At 59.1% G+C, this 21,035-nt stretch overlaps 2 protein-coding genes across 4 annotated transcripts; one reads left to right on the top strand and one right to left on the bottom strand.

Moving 5' to 3' along the window:
• Window positions 1-280: 280 nt before the first annotated feature.
• PHOX2A (paired like homeobox 2A) lies at window positions 281-5,117 on the top strand. The gene is made up of 3 exons (XM_003910364.3): window positions 281-497; window positions 2,998-3,185; window positions 3,968-5,117. The coding sequence occupies exons 1-3, from the start codon at window positions 281-283 to the stop codon at window positions 4,415-4,417; spliced, it is 855 nt and encodes a 284-aa protein (XP_003910413.1). The 3' UTR covers window positions 4,418-5,117.
• INPPL1 (inositol polyphosphate phosphatase like 1) lies at window positions 5,079-20,595 on the bottom strand. 3 transcript variants are annotated; one of them, XM_009186851.3, is made up of 30 exons: window positions 20,498-20,595; window positions 19,324-19,710; window positions 18,949-19,119; window positions 16,160-16,223; window positions 15,915-16,065; window positions 15,566-15,686; window positions 15,189-15,329; window positions 14,861-14,954; window positions 14,665-14,754; window positions 14,399-14,494; window positions 14,147-14,297; window positions 13,950-14,056; window positions 13,558-13,660; window positions 13,267-13,463; window positions 12,840-12,957; window positions 12,123-12,219; window positions 11,695-11,833; window positions 11,485-11,584; window positions 11,296-11,384; window positions 10,937-11,018; window positions 10,715-10,804; window positions 10,089-10,202; window positions 9,869-9,957; window positions 9,294-9,381; window positions 9,047-9,202; window positions 8,740-8,818; window positions 8,504-8,644; window positions 6,382-7,054; window positions 5,998-6,131; window positions 5,079-5,910 (listed from the first exon to the last, which is right to left on the bottom strand). In XM_009186851.3, exons 2-30 carry the CDS (start codon window positions 19,503-19,505, stop codon window positions 5,820-5,822), a joined length of 3,948 nt encoding a protein of 1,315 aa, XP_009185115.2. In that variant the 5' UTR covers window positions 19,506-19,710; window positions 20,498-20,595; the 3' UTR covers window positions 5,079-5,819. The 3 variants fall into 3 exon arrangements, with proteins under 3 accessions (XP_009185115.2, XP_021781939.2, XP_003910412.1); XM_021926247.2 differs by lacking the exon at window positions 5,998-6,131; XM_003910363.4 differs by lacking the exon at window positions 18,949-19,119 and having other exon boundaries at window positions 5,253-5,910.
• Window positions 20,596-21,035: the final 440 nt, after the last annotated feature.

Genomic DNA, 21,035 nt, shown 5'->3' on the forward strand with positions numbered 1-21,035 from the left:
GGGGGCGGGGTCTGTGCGTCCCAGGCCCCGCCCCGCCGGAGCTAGCCCCGCCTCGCCCCCCTCCGCGGGGTCCTGCGCGTTAAAAGGCGCGCGGGCCGGGCGGGCTGCACTTGCGTAGCACCCGGGCTGAGTGCGGCCGCGACGGGGCGGGCGGGCTCTCGGGCGCTCAGAGCTGGCCTCGGGTCCTCGGAGCCTGGCTCTCGAACCTCCCTTCCGACCTCGACCCGGACCCAGACCCCGACCCGGCCTGGCCCGGCCCCCGCCCCCGCCCCCCGGGCCGATGGACTACTCCTACCTCAATTCGTACGACTCGTGCGTGGCGGCCATGGAGGCGTCCGCCTACGGCGACTTTGGCGCCTGCAGCCAGCCCGGCGGCTTCCAATACAGCCCCTTGCGGCCCGCCTTCCCCGCGGCAGGGCCGCCCTGCCCCGCGCTCGGCTCCTCCAACTGCGCGCTTGGCGCCCTACGCGACCACCAGCCCGCGCCCTACTCGGCAGGTGAGCGCAGCCCCGGCCCAACCCTCCCTCCAATTCCTGCAGAATCCCCGGGCCCGCTCGCCAAGTGAATGCGACTGTTTCCCTCAGCCGCCCCCATTCCTGCCTTGGCCAGACCCTCTAATGCCCCGAGAGACCCCCAGAATACGAGAGGTTCTCCTCCGCAGGAATGATCCTCACCCTCTCATCTCTCCTGTTCCTTTTTCTCGTTGCCAAATCTCTGTCTCGTGCCCTTCAGGTCAAGGAAATGGATCCCCATCCAGCTCTGGGCCCCTTACCAGGCCTTCCCCTCACCACCTGCAAAGACTGACCGCTAAACCTTCCCCTCACCACCTGCAGAGACTGACCACTAAACCTCTACAAGCCCTGGATCTTTGAAAAAGGCTCCCAGCTCAGCCCTGTCACCACTTATCACCCCACGCCGTCACCCCTGCCCCACAAGATGCATGACCCCCAGCAAGGACCTCTGCAGGCAGCTGAGCTGCCCAGACGGGAAGCTTCCTAGAGCCCCCCGTGGCCATCAGGCCCTTCCTGCCCTGTCTTGGACCCATGCTGCCTGGGCCCGAACCCTTCTGTAGCCACCAAAACCAGATCCCGTAGCCCGCAATAAAGGGGCCCGGGTTTTTAAGCCACTTGTATTTCCCCATTCCCCCACAGACTCTCCCAGCTAGAGTCCTGTAGAACATGGAAGTAGCTCCTGCATCCCCAAGCCTTTTGATCCATGTCCCTGTCCAAACCCTCAACCTCACTGAGCTTCTCAGTCATCTCATCCCTCTGATTACAGTCCCAGCCTGCCTCATGGAATTTTATCTCCTTCCCTCCTGGGAAGACCACTGGGGACCCAAGTAGAAGACTGGGGCCTAAGGGCCAGGCACAGTGGCTCACGCCTGTAATCCCAGCATTTTGGGAGGCCAAGGCGGGTGGATCACTTGAGATCAGGAGTTCAAGACCAGCCTAACCAACATGGTGAAACCCCATCTCTAGTAAAAATACAAAAAAAAAAAAAAAAAAAAATTAGCCGAGCATGGTGACCCACGCCTGTAATCCCAGCTACTTGGGAGGCTGAGGCAGGAGAATCGCTTGAACCTGGGAGGCAGAGGTTGCAGTGAGCTGAGACCATGCCATTGCACTCCAGCCTGGGAGACAGAACGAGACTCCATCTCAAAAAAAAAAAAAAAAAGACTGGGCCCCTTAGACTGGGAGCTGGGGGAGAGATACGAGAAATGAGAACCTGGATTTGGAGAAATGAGAACCAGGGTGGGGAGATTGGGTACCCTGAGCCAGATGAGGGTAGGGATTGGGAAGAGGGGAGACAGGCTCCAGAGATACAGGGTTTTGAGACCAGAGAGATGGGGATAAGGTACAGAGAGATGGGAGCAGAGGTGGAAGCACTGGAAATCCTAGGAGAAATGGGGACTCAGGGTTGGGGAGATAGAGATAACAATCAGGCAATGGGGACCAAGGAAGATTAGAAGTAGAGATGAGGAAGATGAGAATACAAATGGGGTGCTGGAGACAAGAATCAGGGGAGATGGAGGCCTGGAGAGATGGGGCAAAGATGGAGATTGGAGACCTCTGGTGAATATGAAGACTTAAACCAGGGTTAGAGACAGGGAAGGGAGGTACTGTCAGAAACACTACCTATGGGGCAGTGGAGACTGGGATGGGTATAGGAAGAGAGTTAGGGGGCAGTGTTGGCTTTGGAGGAGATGGGACATGGAGAAGGTGCCTGGGGAAGAAGAAGAAGGGCAAAGAGAAGATGGAGGAAGTCTTCTCAATGGGCACAAAGAGAAGAATGGCCCAGAAGTGGAAAGTTGAGGAGAGATTCAAATGGAGGAAGATGAGGAAGAGGAGAGGGGGACATCTAGGGGAGAATGAGGGTCAGGGGAGTGGGGCAGGATTGAAGAAATGAGGCTTGGGAAGGGGGGAGGTTGATGGGTGGAGGGAGCCAAATCTGTATACAGCTGAAAGCCGTTGGGATGGCTGGTGGTAGGGCTGAAAGGAGAGCCGGCGGGAGGTTCTCTGTTGCAGAGCCTTGGCCCAGAACTGGTTAGTGGGAAGCCTGGCAATGCTGATGAGACTTGACAGACATCCAGGGCCAGGGTAAACAGAGGGAGCAGACAGGCTGAGAGACAGGAGGGGAGGGCCGGAGGCAGGGGTTGAATGGGGGTGCAAGGGGAGGTGGAGGGAACAGGGCTTGGGAGGAGGGCGTTGACGGGGGTGGGGTGGGGGAGGGGGTGTCTTGGCTGGAGTATTGGATTATGCTTTCCCCTTGGCCGCTCTTGGGGCTCGGGTCTCCCTGATCTCCATCTGCCTTTATCCCGCGGGCTCCACTGAGTGATAGGGTGAACGCTCTGCCCCAGGCTGTTGGGACCAAGACGAGGGACCAGGCCAGGGACGGGGGAAGCGTGTGATTCCCTCGGAGCTGGAAATAACGGGTTGAACTCTGCTTCTCACTCCCCTATCCTTGTTGCTCCCCCACCCGCCCTGCACACACCCGCAGTGCCCTACAAGTTCTTCCCAGAGCCGTCCGGCCTGCACGAGAAGCGCAAGCAGCGGCGCATCCGCACCACATTCACCAGCGCACAGCTCAAGGAGCTGGAGCGCGTCTTCGCTGAGACCCACTACCCCGACATTTACACGCGTGAGGAGCTGGCTCTCAAGATCGACCTCACTGAGGCTCGCGTGCAGGTGCGTATATGCACGTGTGTGTACGAGAGTGTGTGCCCATGGAAGGAGGAGACCCGATCTCCCAAGGTAGCTTCAGGCTACCTCCGCTCTGTCTCCCTCCTAGGGCAGAACGTTCCTAGAGATGCTTGAGAAGCCAGGAGGGAGGCCGAGGGGGTAGAGGGAGAGACCCAGGCGACCTCGGGGCCGAGCTGAGGAGTGGAGGGAGGCCAGTCAGCACCCCTGGGGTTCCCTATCCCGGCGCTGCAGCTTTGAAAACCCGGAGCCCGGGAGGCTGAGTTTGTGGCAGGCACAGGACTGAAGAGAGCCGGGCTAGAGCAGACTGTTGTCTATTTGTACAACTCCGTGTACAGAGGTTCATTTGGCCCACCTTGACTGGACGCCCTAGACAAAAGGTTTTCCTGGTGCCCTAAACTGCTCTCCACGGCCCTGGAACGCTCCAGGAGGGAAGTTCCAGAGCTTCCTAAAAGAAGGAATTGGGGGAAGAACTTAGGGTGAGGAGAACGGAGGCAGGGTCCCCTCCAGGAGACCAAGAGTGCTGGGAGGCAGCGGAGTCAGCGGGTGAGTGGATCCCAAGGGCAAGAACCCAGGGATCTGGAGGCAGGGGCCAGTGGAGCGCGCAGAGGGCAGCGGGCTGAGTGCAGGAGGGCCGAAGGCCCCTCCAACTAGTAAGAACCCGGGCCCGGTTCTCTCCGAACCAGGATCTCACTCGAGCCTTGCGACCGCGGGCTGACCCCGTGCGTTCTCCGACCCTCGTCCAGGCTGACTGGCCCCTGTGCCCGCAGGTCTGGTTCCAGAACCGCCGGGCCAAGTTCCGCAAACAGGAGCGCGCGGCCAGCGCCAAAGGGGCGGCGGGCGCTTCGGGCGCCAAAAAGGGCGAGGCGCGCTGCTCCTCAGAGGACGACGACTCCAAGGAGTCCACATGCAGCCCCACGCCGGATAGCACTGCATCGCTGCCGCCGCCGCCTGCGCCCGGCCTGGCCAGCCCGCGCCTGAGCCCCAGCCCACTGCCCGTCGCACTGGGCTCCGGGCCGGGACCCGGGCCAGGGCCACAGCCGCTCAAGGGCGCACTGTGGGCAGGTGTGGCGGGCGGTGGGGGCGGCGGGCCCGGCGCAGGCGCGGCCGAACTGCTTAAGGCTTGGCAGCCGGCCGAGTCCGGACCCGGGCCCTTCTCCGGGGTTCTGTCCTCCTTTCACCGGAAGCCCGGCCCCGCCCTGAAGACCAATCTGTTCTAGCTGCCAGCCTCTGGAGGCTCCGAGCCTGCCCCCAGAGACGTCCCTGCCCCTCCAGGACCTGACAGTCCCTCCCATCCTGGCCACCCACCTGGAAGTCCCCATCTGTCTCCACTCCCTACTGTCTCACCCCTGGGTGTGTCCTCCCTAACTTTGGAGACCAAGTCAGGGCCACTCTCGTCCTCACCTACCCTGTACCAGCAGAGCGGAATTCTTTTCACCGGGACCCCCTCCAGGAGAACCCCGGAGCCTCTTCTAGCTTGGCCTCCTTTGGATGCGGTACCACATGAGGCCTGTCCCTAACACAGTGCCCTCAAAGTGAAAGTCCTCAAGGAGGAGCGGCACAGCCCCCTTCCCTGGCTCTGCAGTGGCTGGGTCACCCCTTACGTTGGTGACCAGGAAAGTCTGCTGCCCCACCCCTCGGGCCCACCCGCCTTAACCCCACCCATACAGAGGCTGGTGGTTGCGGGATAGGTTGCGGGATAATCAGTGGCCACTGCCAATGCGTCCCTCACGTGTCTCCTCTCTTCCCTAGCCCGTCTGGCACAGAGGGTGGACCTGTTGGAGGAGTGGAGGGGCTGCCCAGGGAATGGGACAGAGGTATTTCCTTTCCCTAAATTTTTTGGTTGTCCTTTTTCTTTGAAAAACTTGTAATTTATTGAAGTTTTACTCAATCCAAATAAAACTTAATTTATTGAAGACATCACGCCGCAACCCTTCCGACTGCCCAGGAGACTGCCTGCAAGACCTTGTCCCGGGCTGAGACCTGCGAGGAACCTCCCTCCCCAAGCCCGCCGCCATGCATCCGCAGCGCAGGGCAGCACGGACAAGGAGACAGAACTAAGCAAACTGGCACTTTATGGCTGAGATCCTGCCCCACCCCAACTAACCCCAATAATATTAAGGTGCCCTCCCTCCCCAACCCACACAGAACAGTTTAAATAAACCCCAGCCCGGTCCTCGGGCTCTTCCTTCATTTCCGGACGGACACCCGCCCCCACCCCCAGCGGGGGTGGGGAGGTCTTAGCGAAGCGCCTCCCATGTGGTTCAGGCCCGGTGGAAGGCTGCAGAAACACTGGTGAAAGTGGGGGCCCAGACGTACCCAAATGGGCCCCCACAGGTACCCCTGGGGCTGGGAGGCGGAGTCCAGTAAAAGGACAGCACCAGAGTAACCAGGGTCCTCGGTAACCATGGCAACTGACCTTCCGACCTGAGCCTAAAAGGCGAAGGGCAGGATGCCCTAATTAGGGCATTGCAAATGATTGGGCAGCGGGGAATGCTGATCCCCAATAAATAGGCAGAGACATACTCCCCTGACCCTCATAACTTTGCAACCCTGGGGCCATAGCTGGGCCTTGGTAGCAGGGAGGGGAGCTGAGTTCACAGCTTCGTGGTGCCTCCGCTATCACTTGCTGAGCTGCAGGGTGTCCAGAAGGAGGCGCTTGTGAGCCGGGTCCTGCACCCCAGCCTCCTCCAAGTCCTCCTCGGTGATGTCACTGTGGAGTAAAACAGGCTGGGAAGTGAGATGGGCTAGCGGGTCCTGAGGGCCCCAGCTCCGCCCCCGGGGCCAGCCCCTCCCCCACCTGAGAAACTCCAGGTCGTCCCAGCCATTATGCACCAGGCCCTCCTCATAGCGCTCCAAGCCGATAGCCCGCAGCCAGGCGCCCATGCCTGCCTCGCCCAGCCCGCTGGCCCGCCCGCCCTGCGGGCACGGAGCCTAAGAAAACAGGGCATGTCAGGGGGAGCTCAGTGTCCCCCATAGAAACACCTGCAGACAGTCACATTCTGCTGCATGCTCTGGGGAAAAGGAAGGGAAAGGCTGGGCTGATTCATGTGTCTCCCAACTTCCCAGTGCTCGGTTCAGGGTAGCGGGGACACCATGAGAGCTGAATGGTGGAGTGAAAGGGTACCAGTCTGTGGGCAAGCACACTCCTCAGGCACAAAGACAGCCACCCTGCTCCACACACCTCCTCTGCCAGGTCTTCCTGGATGCTCTCCCGGATGCGGGGTGGAGGGAAGCTGAGGGGCCGGCCATAGTCCGAGGACAGTCCCCGGTGTGGCTGCAGCTCCAGGGGGCCTGGGAGGAGTGCTGAGCGTGCGGGCCCAGCAGGGGCGTAGTCCACCTCGCTCAGCGTCTTGGCCATCTGCAGCACCGAGCAGGACCGGTCATCCCCACCGGCCACTTCGCCCAGGAAAGTGCTGGCTGGTGAGGGGCCTGGGGGCAGTGGGGGCCTTGGATGGGCCTTGGGAGGCGGCGGGCCACGGGCCTCACCCCCTCCACGGCCCCGGACCACTGGCCCTGGTAAAGGATCCAGGCTAGGTGACAGGAAGATGGCTGAGTCCGGCAGTGGTGGAGGTGGAAAGTCTGGAGGGGGCAGCGTGCCTCCAGACTCTTCATCTGAAGAACTCCCCTCTCCCACACGAGGTGGCCGGTGGCGCCCAAGCTGTGGAGCAGGCACTGTAATGGCCACTTTGTTCTTCGTGGCAGGTGGGACAGGGGCCCTGGCAGGCGAGGGTGGCTCCGGGGGCAGCAGCTGGTGTGGGACCCCTTCAAGGACGTAGTAGGCAGGGTTATTGAAGCTGTTCTTGGGAGGGGGGGCGGCCACCCCTTCTGGTTCAGGAGCTCCCTCTGGCTTCAACCTGGGTGTAGAAGCAGAATGACTCCAGGATCCAGGAACCCAGGTCTAAGGCAGTGGGAGCAGTGGAGGGAGAACTAGACAGGAGTCAGAAAGGCCCCTGGTCCTAGACTTTCTCATGACCTTGAGCACATCAGCTGCCCTTAGTTTCTTCATCTATAAAGGTCAGCGGGAGGATAACCCTTTGAATGGATAACCCTTGCCTCACTTGCTAAGATTCTTAGATCTTTCATATCTTTGTCTGTAGCTGTGAAACCTAAGCTAAATGGTTCAGAATAGAGGTGCCAGAAGACAGGTCAAGTAAAGCCTCCAATGAGAGGCCAGGTTTGGAAAGCCTCTCGAGGCACCCACAGTCAATCCACTGCAGAATCTTTCTCAGAGATTCAGGTGGGTCTTATTCAAACCTGGGGATAAAACCCGGGTGACTGACAATAGCTGAAGATGAGTAAAAAAGCACCAACCTGGCCGGGCGCGGTGGCTCAAGCCTGTAATCCCAGCACTTTGGGAGGCCGAGACGGGCGGATCACGAGGTCAGGAGATCGAGACCATCCTGGCTAACACAGTGAAACCCCGTCTCTACTAAAAAATACAAAAAAAATAGCCGGGCGAGGTGGCGGGCGCCTGTAGTCCCAGCTATAGGGAGGCTGAGGCAGGAGAATGGCGTAAACCTGGGAGGCGGAGCTTGCAGTGAGCTGAGATCCGGCCACTGCACTCCAGCCTGGGCCACAGTGCGAGACTCCCTCTCAAAAAAAAAAAAAAAAAAAAGCACCAACCTGTACCTAGGAATTTATGTAAGTTTAAGCAACCATTGGATATAATTAGAAAGCAAGCCTCACTTTCCCAAAGTGTGACACAGAGCACTAATTCCCCAGGACGTTAATAGTTACTATGTGGAAAATAAGTTTCCTGGCCCATTAAGTTTGAGAAACCATATTAAACAGAGCTGAAAAGAGGTTTCCTTCCTGTCCACATGCTCAGAGCTTTTGGTAATACTAACGTGCACTGGGAATGTCTAAGAAAAGAATCTAGAAAAAAGCATTTCCCAAACTCATTTGACCACAAACCCATTTCAAGTGGGGCCTCTTGCAGGACAGAGTTCCAAAGAAGGTACCCTGGGAAATCCCAGGCCGAGCCGTGTGCCTCCTCTAAACAGAAGGCTCAAGCTAGGTCTGTTTACATGGAGGGAGCTGTCTTAAAAACAATTTCAAATTCCATTTTTAAAGGCGGAATTGAGAGGAAAGGCTGACTGCTCCCTTTGACTCAGAGCCACACCTAAGGGTGGCCTGGCTGGCCAGAGTGGCCACAGGCATAAGGCTGTGGCACCTTCAACCACAGGGTAGCAGGGCACCTAAGCAGCTGACGATCCCCAGTCCAGCCCTGAGACCCTGCAGGGGATAGTGATGGATAGAGGTGGGCAGGGGAAGCAGGGGCAGTGACAGGTTCCTCCTCTCACCTGGGGGTCAAGGGCTCCTCCCGGGGAGCTGCTCGGGGTGGGGCTGGGGGCCTCCCAGTTGGTGGAGGTTTCTCTGGTTCTTCGAATAACCTGGAGAGCGGGCAGGAGGCCTCTGTGAAGGCTGGCTTGCGGCTCCCTGACCTGCCAGGGATGCACAGGAGAGAGGAGATGAAGTGGGGTTGACCAGATGCCCCCAGGTGCCCTTTCATATGACATTCAACACAGCCCTAGCTCACCTGGGCTCCTGGATCCCTCGGGACACAGAGGGGGCTTTGCTCTTTGCTCCTGCCTCATCCTTATCAATGCTGATCCATTCTGAGGGGGCAGGAAGGGAGACTCAGAGGAGACCTGGGGTCCTGGATCCCACAGACACCCACGGGGCCTTCCAGCCCTTTCCCAGCTATGCCTTGGGGCAGACAATTCCCAGCTGTGGCTGCAGAACCTCCAGGTATCCCAGAGGTTCCAACATGCCCCCGACACCCCAGTCCTGCCCTCCTAGATCTGTTCACACCACCCTATCTCATGTCCCATTGAAGTCCCCACCGTAGAGCCGCTCACGGGTGCCCAGGCGCTCCGTGGGCACCCGCACCTTCATGGAGCCTCTGATATTGCCTGTCTCCTCGCCACGGTGGGACAGGAAGGTCAGGAACTGTTGGGCCGTGCTGCCAATCATGGACTTGAGTGCAACCACACATTCCCCTGAGGGGCAGATGGGACAAACCAGCAAATTACCAAGCCAATCTAGGCCCTGCCTGGCTTCCTGTTCCCCTCAGCACCCCTCACTCCTCACCATAGGATTCATAGCCATCCATGGACTTGACTGTGAGCAGGAGGTGCTGGTCCTGCAGGTACTCGATATCAGCCAGAATTGGTTTGAGCTGGGAAGCAGGGAGGCCCAGTGAGGAACAAAGCCCTGCCACTTCCTCCTGCCCCTCCCACATGCTGCCCCTGACACTACTCATTCTCCACCCTCAGGTCATCTGTGCTCACTCACACTCAACTCTTCAGAGAAGAGCCAAATCCTTAATGCAGAAGACACAGCCCTATACAGGCCTTTTACAGCACTTAGCATCACTCTAACTAATTAATTTTCTCAGTAGCTAACACAGGACCTGACATTTAGCAAAAGCTCAAGAAGCATCTCCTGAATGAATGAACAAACTGCAACAAGGTTCCACACTCCCAGAATAAAGCAAAGGCCTTTATCCTCACTCATGCCCATATACACATACACACATACACACACACACACACACACACGCTCTGCTGGCCCCACACTCCCTCCCAGGCAGGCTCCTCAATAAACTCTTCTGCACCCCTCTCTGTGCCCTCACCCATAAGCAGGGGCCCTGCCCACAGCCTCACCGTGGGCAGCTGGCGTGAAGACCACTGCACTTTGAGGAAGTTGATGTTGTCACTGCTTTGGGCATCATTCTCAAAGCTCTTCTTGTATTCTGGGTGGGGGTGGGAGACACCCAACTGAGTACCACCTCTCAGCTTCCCTTCCCACTAAGTAGGGGGCTGACTGCACCCTCTGGCCTCCCATCCTCCTTGGCCCACACCCAGCCCCTGACCCGCCTCTGACCCTCCAGGCAGGTAGAGTAGAACTCGATGAAGAACTTGGTGCGGCTGGCTGTCTTCACAATGGCCTCGATGCTCTCAAACTCAATGTAGGCCTGGTCTGAAGTCTTCGAGAGCCCTGAGGGGAAAGGGAGAAGAGCAAACAGGAGGGCTGAGAGGATCATAGGAGGAATGGGACAGAGAAGCAGGGCCCTGGGACATGAAATCAGGGGTCCAGAGCAAGGAGGCAGGGCCACCAACAGGGAAACTCCAGAGCCCAGACCCTGGACCAGAGCAAAGAGACAACCCAAGAATAAAATGCCCATTGAAGAGGATGCTGGGGACGAGAATGCCTGCGGGATTGCCACATGTCCAGGCATACTCAGGGACACACACGTGGGCCCAGACAGACACAGGCACATAGATACGTGTACACTCACGTATGTACACACACAAGCATGGGCACATAATTCTTGTGATGGCCCCAGCACACAGACACCCTGACACATCACACCTTGAGAAGCACTCCTGCACTCACTGGTACACACATCGACACACACACTTACATAGTCAAACCTATGTATATCCCGAGGCCACCAGCTGTGCCCACTCAGATTATGCCACATCCACAAGCACATCTGGAACAGTCACCTTTCTTGGAGATGAACTGGGAGGTAACTCCAACCTCAAATGTCCCAAACACAGGGGAGTGGTCACTGGTGACGATGTCATCAGTGCAACCTGGGGAGAGGCGATAGGAATGGGGACTCAGGGAGAATATTCCCACCCTCTGCACCCACCTCCCAAGGTTAGGGCAGAGTCCAGATGGTGACCACCCCAGATCTCCCATCACTCTGTTCGGGAGGCTCTGACCATAAGAATTGCAGATGATGTGAGTTTCAGGGTAGGATTTCCACAGAATCCGGTCACACCATGAGGGCACATTGGTCCGGACCTGGGGCAGGGGATGGCAGCATGGTTAGAGCTGACAGCTAGGGGGCTGCTTGGCATGGACCCCACTCCAGAGCTGATAAGTCCCCACACTTCTATTACAAGGGGCCCCAGCACCCACCTCCCTTCTCGGATCCTCACAATACCCAGGATCACCCAAAGGCCTCAGAGGGGCCATGGAGGCTGGAGTGGAAGCTGCAGAGACCCATACCCTTGACCCAAATTCTTGATTCATCGCAGGCCTGGGGTCCCCCAAGGCCCATGCCATTTTCTTGGCTCACCCCAGTTGGCTTCTGCTTGTGCCAGGCATATGTGTCCCGGGAACCCCGCTCATAGCGGTAGGTGGGTGGGAAGGAGATCTCCTCCTCACCTGAGGAAAGCAGGGGACAGGTGGGGTTCAGGGCCCTGATACCCAGGGATACTGCAAGCCTCCTAGCCCTCAGATCACCACCTGCCGGGCCCACACTCACTGAATCGAAGGAAGACCTTGTGCTTCTCCCGCTCCAGGTTGAGCTGGTCCACCCTGAGGAGGGGCTCAAACTCCTTCCTGCTGATGTAGTTCAGGATCTCCTGGGGTGCAGGATGCAAAGGCTGGAAACTTTCCTCCTGAGCCAGAGCCAGGGGTGATAGCCCATGTGACCCTTAGTCTCCCTACAGCCATGGCAGGGCCCTGCTCACACCTGGATATCCATGTCTAGGCGGTAGTTGAGGTCCCCAAACCAGAAGAGGTGTGTGAAACGCAGAGAGATGTCAAAGGCACTGAGCTGCCGGTCGCCCAGCGAGAGCAGCCGCAGGATGTCCAAGTAGTTCTGGTTCCTCCTAGGGTGAGGGGTGTGGGGTGGGGAGGGGTAGATCCCCAGGGTCAGAGCCAGAAGTCAGGGATAGGCGTAAAGGGAAGAAGTCTCAGGAGTCAGGGATGGGATAAAGATCCGGACCCCTGGGGACAAGGTCAGGGTCAGGAACAGAAGGGTCTTGAATTGGGGTAAGAGAGCAGGGGGTCTCTGGAGACAGGCCTGCGGGAGGGCCATGGGCTGGGATATGGGAGCGGGAACAGGCCTCAGGTGAACAGGATGGGTGTAAAGAGACCATGGGAAAGGTGCCCCCTCACCGAGCCGTCTTCTCATTTCCTGAGGTAAGGTGACAATTCACAAAGCCAAATGAGGTGCCATTGAACATGAAGGAGACTCCCACAGCCCCCTTGTTCCCTTTTAGGACAAGCAAGAGAGGAAGGCCTGGGTCACCCTCAGAGGGCTCCCAAGTCTCCCTTCTGCCTCTCAAAGCTGCAGTGAGAGGATCCTCCCACTGAGCCACCAGACGCTGTGACACGGGCAGGCCCCTGCACACACCCACACCTTCCCTGGGGGGGGGGGTCCTCATTGGGCACACATGGTCTGTGTGGATGGCCTGAGTCTGTCTGCAGGTGTGAGCAGAGCCCCTGGAGATCACAGGGGACCCCAAGGGTGAAACTGAAAGGCCCTGCAAATTCTGAGCAGAATCTCTCCTGGGAGAGCACCAGACTAAAAATCAGGAGACCTGGGCACAATGCCTGGCCCCACCACTTATTTGCTATGTGACCTTGGGCAGGTCACTCAACCACTCTGGGTTTGAGTTTTATCATCTGTGAAACGGGGGTAATTATCCTGGCCTTGCCTTCCCAGTGGTGCTGGGAGAGATTTGGAATATAAATATGCTTTTCAAAGTTCAAAGTACCCTATATATGGGAAAACTAAGATCACCAAAAAAGGGGAATACTAGGCTTGAGTGGAAGCAGAAGCCATGGACAGAGGGACGCTGCCACCCTTGGGCACCTGCCAGCCCCGCTTACCCAGGGTATTGGCGATGCCAGTCTTCACACTGGACGTACTGACGTGGCTGATACGGTTCTCGTGCTCTGGCTTGACCAGCACTGCCACCTTGATATTCCACAGTGATTGCATGGCAATCTGGGTAGAGAGTGCATGGTCACCACTGCCCTGCTGCACCCACTGCCTGCATTTCCCCCTGCACTGTAAATAGACTTTTGTGTCCATCACAGGATAGGAAGGCTTGCCACCCCTCTTCCTGAGGGACTGGAGATAAATGGTTCCTCTCGTGGCATGAAGGACTCAGGTCAGATCTCCCAAAGGATATGCTCAGGGACCAGAGAAAAAGCCAGTGAAGCTGTGCTCCCGGGGTTGCCCATGAAGTCAAGTAGGATAGTTTGGAGGTGGTGTGTGAGGACAGGGGCCTGGACAAGATGACCCCCTCCTCACCGGGCGGTAATCCAGATCCGTAAGCTCCTTGAGGCCCCCGCGCAGTAGGTCCAGCCACTCGCGGTCACCCACTGAGTTCTCCTGGGTCCCAAAGACATAGATGTCATGGGGTATGGTCACTGTGACCTCGTCCAGGGTCTTCCCCAGACCCTTCGATGTGAACCAGGATGTCACATTTTTTGGAGGTGGTACACTTCCTGGAGGTGAAGGGGGTAAGTTGGGTCTGGAGGGGTTAGGCACCTGCTCTGGAGCCATCCCTCTCTCCCGCCCCAGCCCCAGCCCGGGCCTGACCCATGTTCCAGGTGCCTATGAAGATGGAGATCATGTCGGGCTCATCCTGCTTGGAGTGTTTGTTCTTCATGAGCTGCAGCAGCTGGCAGAAGGCCTCCCGCTTCTGGGGGGACAGCAGCCACTCAGGGGCAGGTAGGCATCCAGAAAGCCCCCCTTCCAGAGGGATACCCTGCCAGTTGGCTCATGTCCATGAGGAGAGGGTCTGTCTGGTTCTCCACTGTATACCCACTGCTCAACCACCCGTTCTCAACACCCTCTACGCTGTCAGACCCACCCTTGCCAGGAGGGATGGCATGCCTACATCATGTGTTCCCTCTCTTCCCATCCAATGGGAAGCACCCATGTGGGGGACTCCCGCAGTCCCCAGTGGCCTGGCCCAGCCTGCTGCTCACCCGGGCACTGACAAAGATGAAGTCCTTGCGCTGAGTTCGGTCCTTCTCCTTCTCAAACACAACACCCAGCTTGTTCTGGACACGCTGGGACTTAATGAGCTGGCGGACTAGGGCGTGGAGGACGGGTCACACAGGCCTGTGCCCCTGGGCCAGGGGCTCCACCCTGCCCACCCCTCCCAGGTCTGGCCCTGGCTCACTGCGGTCGTGCGTGAAGGTGGTCCAGTCCTCCTGGGAGTCCCGCTGTCTCCGCAGCAGCACCAGCCGCCCACCCTCCACATCTACGCTCAGTGTGAACTTCTGCGACTTCCCAATCTTGGTCAGGTCACCCAGGGTCACATCTAGCTTCACCTGTAGGCCAGGTGGGGAGGCTGCTGACAAGATCTTGGAGCAGGCAGCACCTTGGTCACCTCCAACCACCCTTTGCCCTGTGAGGCCCCACTGCCATGTACCTCAAAGGCCTGCACGGGGATGGTCTTGGCCTTACGTGTGGATGGCTGCGGAGCCGGGGGTGCTGTGGAGCTCATGTCCTGTAGGGCCTTTAGGGCCTGGAGGGAACAGGGCAGGGTGGGGCCAGGGGACGCACTGAAGGCTGGGGCAGGGAGGGGCACAATTGACGTTGGGGCCAATGTTAAGTTGCAGACTCAGGGTTGAGATCAGTGCTAGGCCAATGACAGTGGCCAGTGAATTGGGGGTCAAGGGTCAGAGGTCATGCTACCTTCTTCTGGATGCCTGACAGGAAGTCCTTTAGCACTGACAGCTTCAGCACCAGGCTCTCTAGTTCCTGCTCCCCTGTCTGTGGCAGGTTCTGGCGGGGAGGAATAACCAGGCTTGTACATGAGTCACCTACACAGAGCCTCCCACCCAGCTCCAGAACACGAACCCACCTCCCAGAGGTCTCCCTACAATCCTACCTGCTGCTGCAAAAGGCGGGTCACCATGGGCGAGCTCTGCTGGTCAAACACCTTGGACAGGATCTCCAGGCCTGACAGGACTTTGTCCACCTCACTAGAGGAGACATCAGATCAAAAGAACCCCCACCCCAGCCTAAGTATAGGGAAGGGGGCACTGGGTGTAGCCTCCACCTCACCACAAGGATAAAGGGTACTGGTGAGGAAAGTCAAGAGGCAATGGCTAGTTTACTGTTCAGGGTCAGAGATCAGGGCACCTGTACAGCCAGGAAGCAGGTGAGGACAGGTCAGAGGTAAGAGTGTAATACATGGGGTTGGATGTCCCAGATACCTGTGCAGCCTCCGGCATGAGGTGGCGAGGGTACGAGTGAGGTGGGGCAGGTGGCTGGCTCCACCCCGCACAGCCTCCAGGTCCAGCCCGTAGCTGCCTTTCAGGTACTCGTGCGAGACGGTGCTCAGTCCATTGGGAGCACTTTGGGGAGGGGTTAAGAAGTCAGTGGAGGTCCTGCTGACCTGTCCCACACCTCTGCCCCATCCCTAGAGGAGACAGTACCTGTGGCAACCAGGATTGATCGGGGTATCTGCCTCTGGGCTGAGGTGGGGTAGGGGTTCCTAGTGGGGCCTTAGAAGGCCTCCCCACCCTTGGTAGGGAAATAGTTCTCAGAGGAGAAAAGGTCTCCTGTTCAGTGAATGGGATGGGGGTCTCACCTCTCAGCAGCTGGAGTTGTGGGAGTCTCAGGGACTGACAGGGGACTGCTGGGCCCAGTGGTGGCAGAAATGCTGGTGGAGCCAGAGCGCGGTGGCAGCGGGGGCTTCTCATCCTCCCCATCTGTAGGCAGGGGTCAGTGGGCAGCCGTTTGGACCTCCCACACTCAGTGGAGTAGGAGGCACGATGCAGCTGTAAAGTGACTTCCATGGAAAGAAGGATAAAGGCCCCCGGCATCATGGCCAAGGAAAAGGGGGTTACAGGAGAGGTGGGGTTGAGAAGTGGGGATGGGAAGAGGCAGGCAGAGCCAAGGGACAGGGGCAGGAAGGGGACCTGCACACTGGGAAGTACCTGAGGCATCCCGGTCATCCGGCGGGTCCGGCTCTCGCTCCCCCTCTACAGGAAGAAGCAGGGCGCACACAAGGCCCTGGTTGGGCTGGGCGTACAGGCCGATGAGCTCGCCCAGGGTCTGGAAGCGGCGCACAGGCACACCCTGCGAGGTCTGTGGGCCAGCAAGAGGGGGAGGAAGGGTCAGCCAGCAGGTCCCCAAGCCCTAGGCTGGATCAAGATCAGGGGTCAGGGACCCAAGCTCCTACCTGTACAGCCAAGAAATCTTCTCCATCAGGCAGAATGCGATACGTGTGCACATGCTTCTGATACCTGATGCCAAGGCAGGGACAGAATCTGTCACCCCCAGGCTGGGGTCTAAGACCCAAAGCACCCCTTCCTCCTGCCAGCAGGCTCAGCACACCGACCCCCTCTGCTTGGTTTCCCTAAAACCACCTCACAGGGTTAATGATGGGGCTGGTCCACTTCCACCCTCCTGGTGTTGCCTATTGGGCAGGAATGACCAGAACACCCCCCTCTCCCCACCAGACCTACACAGACTCCACATTCACCACAGGGCAGGGCCCGGGAAGCAACAGGGAGATCTTTTGTGGCCTCCACAGCTGTCTAAACAGCCCCTGTGGGCTGTGGTACCAGTCTGGGCCCCCCGCCAAACTAAGAATCTTCAGAAGCCTGGTTAGCCTCTGTTTGCACACATGGGCAACATGCTAACACGCGTGTGTGCCTCCCGTGTTTACGCTGCTGTCTGGCTCTGCTGGAGTCGGGTATGTCTAGGGCACTTTTGCCGAGGAGTGTGGGGACATCACCCTAGGCTTTCCCACCAAAGACGGCCCCCATGGGAAACCCGGGCCTCTAGAAGCCCCAAGCCAAGGAGGGGCAAGAGGGGTGCTGACAGACAGAAGCCCAGCTGAGCAGGTGACAGCTGAGCCAGGTGCACAATCAGTGGGGTATGGAAGATCCTCTGCCTCCGCACCTCAGGGCATGCTTCCCCAAGGAGTCACCCAGGAATCACCCTAGGTATTTGGCAGGAGGGAGGTGAGGCCCATACCGTGGCCCCCTCAGGGGCTCTCCTGGCTGCTTATGCTGGGTGAGTGTCTGTCACTGGGTGTTCCTTTGTAGACTATTATAAACACTATCTGTGTTTATTACAATAGCATACCATTAACTGAATCCTATCTGTGACATGCTGGGTACCCAGTGTCCTATCAATCTCACTTAATTCTCACATTTCCAAACAGATATTATTATCCCCATTCTCCAGCTGAGGAAATAGGCTCAAAGAGGAAAAATCATTTGCCTAAGGTCACAGAGTAAGTAAAAGGTGGAGTTGGGGTTTTAAACCATGGCAAAAGCCAGGGCCAGTATCCTAGCCTGCTGGTCAGATTGCCTGTGCCTGCTGGGGCAGGGACGTGTCTTGCATGTTATCCATGAACACCCGGAATGTATAAAGGTAAGCAAGTATGTGTGTATTTGGCAAATCTAAGATATTGCCCATGTCTGATCGTCCACGTCTGATCCTTATCCCCAGGCTCTTGAGATGCAGGGAGGAGCCAGAGTCAGCTGGCAAACCTGAAGCCCCCACTCACAGACAGACCCCTCACCCCATTCACAGCCTCCCCCGGCAATGGGGCCAGGATTCTACCCCTCCTGGGACAATAATGTTCCTCACCCAGACACAGGCCTCAGCTGTCCCCCTCCCACTCAACAGCTGACCCAGCACCTGCCTCCCTCCCCAGCCTAATTAGGGGGTATGCCTTAGAGGGGGCTGGGAGGCAGGACTCGGGGATATTCATCTGCCTAGTCTGTCCCTCCTTAGTCTCCCCCTACTGGGCCTCAGACTTGAGGCCTAAGCTGAGACTTATAGGGCCCCTTCCTTGTTGGGTCAATTGACTAGGCTAGAGTTTTTCAACCTCCATACCACTGACATTTTGGATTGCACAGTTATTTGTTGTGGGGGACTCTCTTGTGCACTGTAGAATGTTTAGCAGTATCCCTGGCTTCTACCCACTAGATGTCAATAGCACCATCCCAGTTGTGACAATTAAAAATGTCTCCCCAGCTGCGTGAGGTGGCTCACACCTGTAATCCTAGCACTTTGAGAGGCCGGGGCAGGTGGATCACTTGAGGTCAGGAGTTCAAGACCAGCCTGGCCAATATGGTGAAACCCCATCTCTACTAAAAATACAAAAATTAGCCGGGTTTGATGGCAAGCGCCCGTAATCCCAGCTACTCATGAGGCAGAGCCAGAAGAATCACTTGAATCCAGGAGGTGGAGGTTGCAGTGAGCCGAGATCGCACCACTGCACTCCAGCCTGGGCAACAGAGCAAGACTCTGTCTCAAAAAAAAAAAAAAAAGGCTCCCGTGGTCTAGGCTAATGTGCCCCCCCACCAAAGATGTCAGGAGAACAAAGGGGTAAGCCAGGCGGATGGCCTGGGGCAGCGGGCACAGGCGTTGCTGAGCCCTGCTCGGGCCATGGCCAGGACAGCCAGACAGGAGTTTGGGAGGGGGTTCACAAGGCCAAGAAATATCTAAATAAAGATCTAAATAACTGATCTAAATAAAGCAGCCCCCCCAGTTTCCCACTCACTGGGCCCACAGAAGCCAACTCAATGTCAAACTGCAGGGCAGGAGGTACAAAGCAGGTAGAAGGCTGCAAAACCAGGAGTGCTAACTCACTCCAGCACCACTACCACACTCGGCTGACAGGCACAGCCACAGGACCTGGCCCACTCAGAGAAGGACGAAGTATGGCTCTGCTCTCAGCACTCATAGCTCAGGGCTAGGGCAGCCAGATAACCAGGGCTCCAGCCCAGAGCCAGGGCTCACTCACTCATTGGTTCAGAAATAATGGCAAGGTCCCATACAGCCTCAGCCTCTGCTTCCCCAAGCCTTCCTCTCTACACCACCCACCACCGCCCCCACCAGCCATACACGGCCAGTCAGAACCCCAAAGCACAGAAAGGGGCCCTAAGGAAGCTGCCAGGCATCCCCACACACCCCGTCAGTCCCTCTGCCCCGACTCCCTCTCCTGCTCACCACTCAGTCCCTATCCAAACGGGACTGCACACAACGTAGAATGCACATCCTCTCCCCTGCTCACTTCTACCTGGAGGATGCCTGAAGGGGTCTGCCGGGGAATGCCCGAATTTTTCGTCCATCACAGTCACACTGGGCCGCAGAACCCCATATCCTCTGCCCTCAAGGCTCCTGAAAGTGCCCCCAGACACACAGCAGGAAGTGCCCCTGCGTTCCTCCTCAGACCCAGGAGAAAGCCAAGGCTCCCACTCTAGGGGGTGGAGGCGGGTCTGGCGTCCCGCCGCCCCACGCACCCTGCGCCGGGCCCTCTCCACACCCCGCCATGCTCGCGCTCCCTGTCCACGCCAGCCCGCAAGGAGCCCCCGCCCCACTCACAGGACGCAAAGCGCGAAGGCCCCCGCCACGCTCTCGCTGTCTCGGACCAGGAAGCTGCCATCGCGGCCCGCCCGGGCCAGCAGCTCCTCCGCGGCCGCGCGGCTCAGGTCGCGGTGGTACCAGGAGGGGGCCTGGCTGCCCAGCGCGCCCCCCGGGCCCGGCGCCCCGCAGGCCGAGGCCATGGCCCGCGCAGGGCTCAGCACCGCCCGCGCCCGTCTCCCCGCGCCATCCGCCCCGAGACGCTCGGGGCTGAGGCTGGGGCCGGGCCCGGGGCCCGGGCCTGAGGATCCGTGGGCCGGACAGAGCCGGGGATCGGGACTCAGCACTCCGCCGCGCAGGCCGCCTCGTTCGCCGCGCAGCCGCCGCTGCCTGCAGCGCCGGCCTCAACTTGAAGAGAAAGAAAAGTTTGTTCAGAGGCGGCGGGGGAGGGGCGGGAGCGGAGCGCAGTGCCGGCGGCCGCCCCCTCCCCCTCCGCTCGGCCCGCAGCCGGGGCCGCCCCTGCCCCCAGCTCCTCCTGCGGGGACTGTGCCCCCACCTTCCCGCAGGGCCCGGGACCTCCCCGACCCCACAATGATCCTGCCCCCACCATTCACCCGAGGAGATCCAGTCCCCAAACCCCCATCGAAATCCAAGTCCCCCAATCCTGGCCCGACACTTCGGGATCCAGGCACCCCCTGGAGAATTCAGCGCTTCTCAGTTCTCCCAATGATATGACCCCTAAACCCCATAATGGTCTGATTCCACTCCATGGCTCTTCCTCTCGGCCCCCGTACAGCTTGGCTGCATCGAGTTCCCCAAACCTGCGAAGGATCCAGGACGACCCCCCAACCCATTCCCTCCACCCAGGCAGGCAGGGCCCCCAACTCCCGCGAAATGCAGCCCCCTCTTAGATCTGAGCCCCCAACTCCATGGGGACCGTTTCCCGGCAAAGCCTGCGGGAAGATCCGCTCCCCCACACACCCCCAGACGAAGTGCGACGTTCTCGAGCCCCTCACGCAGCCCCTCCCAGCCCGGCAGAGCCCTTCCCCCTCTCGGCCAAGTTCCTCGGCACCACCCCCCACACCCGCAGGCCAGGCCTTGCGGGGGTTCAGCAGTCCGAAGCCAGTAGGAGCCCCTGGCCCGTCTAGGAGAAAGTTCCCTCCCGGGATCCCGGCCGCCGCACGCAGACCCCCACCTCCCGGGCTGCTCCGGCGCCCCTTCCCCGGACAGCGGCCCTGGGCTCCAGGCGGCCACTTAAGATGGCCATCCGCGCTCGCCCCCGCCCTCCGCGCCTCCCGCCCCGCCCCGCGCCGCCCCGGGGAGCTGGGGGCAGCACCGCGCCCCGCCTCACCCCGCCCCGCGCCTCGGTCCGGGAGCCGCTGGCCCACTGGGTGACCTCGGGCAAGTCGCGGCGTGGGGCTGAGCTCGGCTTCCAGCTCTGGAAAATGGGGATCCTGTGGCGAGGACCGGCCCTGGGGGCCAGGCTCGTACCGCGCTCGGCACCGGGCCTGGCGCCCCGCCCGCGCTCCCGAACGGCGGCTATTTTTATTATTAATTAAGGAGGAACGAAGGTGACAGCTGTGTAAACTGTAAAGCGCGGCTGCGGGACGAACGGGTATTATTAGCACTCGCCCCCGCCCCAGCGGCTCCCTCCGAGTCAGCAAACTCGCGCCTCCGCGGGCCGGACGCCCAGCGGGGAGCTCCCAGACGGGGTCCACTTCAACGACCCCCTG

Source organism: Papio anubis, chromosome 12 (genome assembly GCF_008728515.1).
Source record: "Papio anubis isolate 15944 chromosome 12, Panubis1.0, whole genome shotgun sequence".
Classification (NCBI taxonomy): domain Eukaryota; kingdom Metazoa; phylum Chordata; class Mammalia; order Primates; family Cercopithecidae; genus Papio; species Papio anubis.

What these genes read in the sequence shown, in the direction of transcription:
- INPPL1 (XM_009186851.3), bottom strand. Translation starts at nt 19,505, where the DNA reads ATGGCCTCGGCCTGCGGGGCGCCGGGCCCGGGGGGCGCGCTGGGCAGC. An exon ending in CACCTTCACGCACGACCGCA is followed by an intron (nt 14,057 to 14,146) that starts GTGAGCCAGGGC and finishes TCCACGCCCTAG; the next exon opens with TCCGCCAGCTCATTAAGTCC. An exon ending in CAAGGTCTTCCTTCGATTCA is followed by an intron (nt 11,385 to 11,484) that starts GTGAGTGTGGGC and finishes TGCTTTCCTCAG; the next exon opens with GTGAGGAGGAGATCTCCTTC.
- PHOX2A (XM_003910364.3), top strand. Translation starts at nt 281, where the DNA reads ATGGACTACTCCTACCTCAATTCGTACGACTCGTGCGTGGCGGCCATG. An exon ending in GCCCGCGCCCTACTCGGCAG is followed by an intron (nt 498 to 2,997) that starts GTGAGCGCAGCC and finishes ACACACCCGCAG; the next exon opens with TGCCCTACAAGTTCTTCCCA. An exon ending in TCACTGAGGCTCGCGTGCAG is followed by an intron (nt 3,186 to 3,967) that starts GTGCGTATATGC and finishes CTGTGCCCGCAG; the next exon opens with GTCTGGTTCCAGAACCGCCG.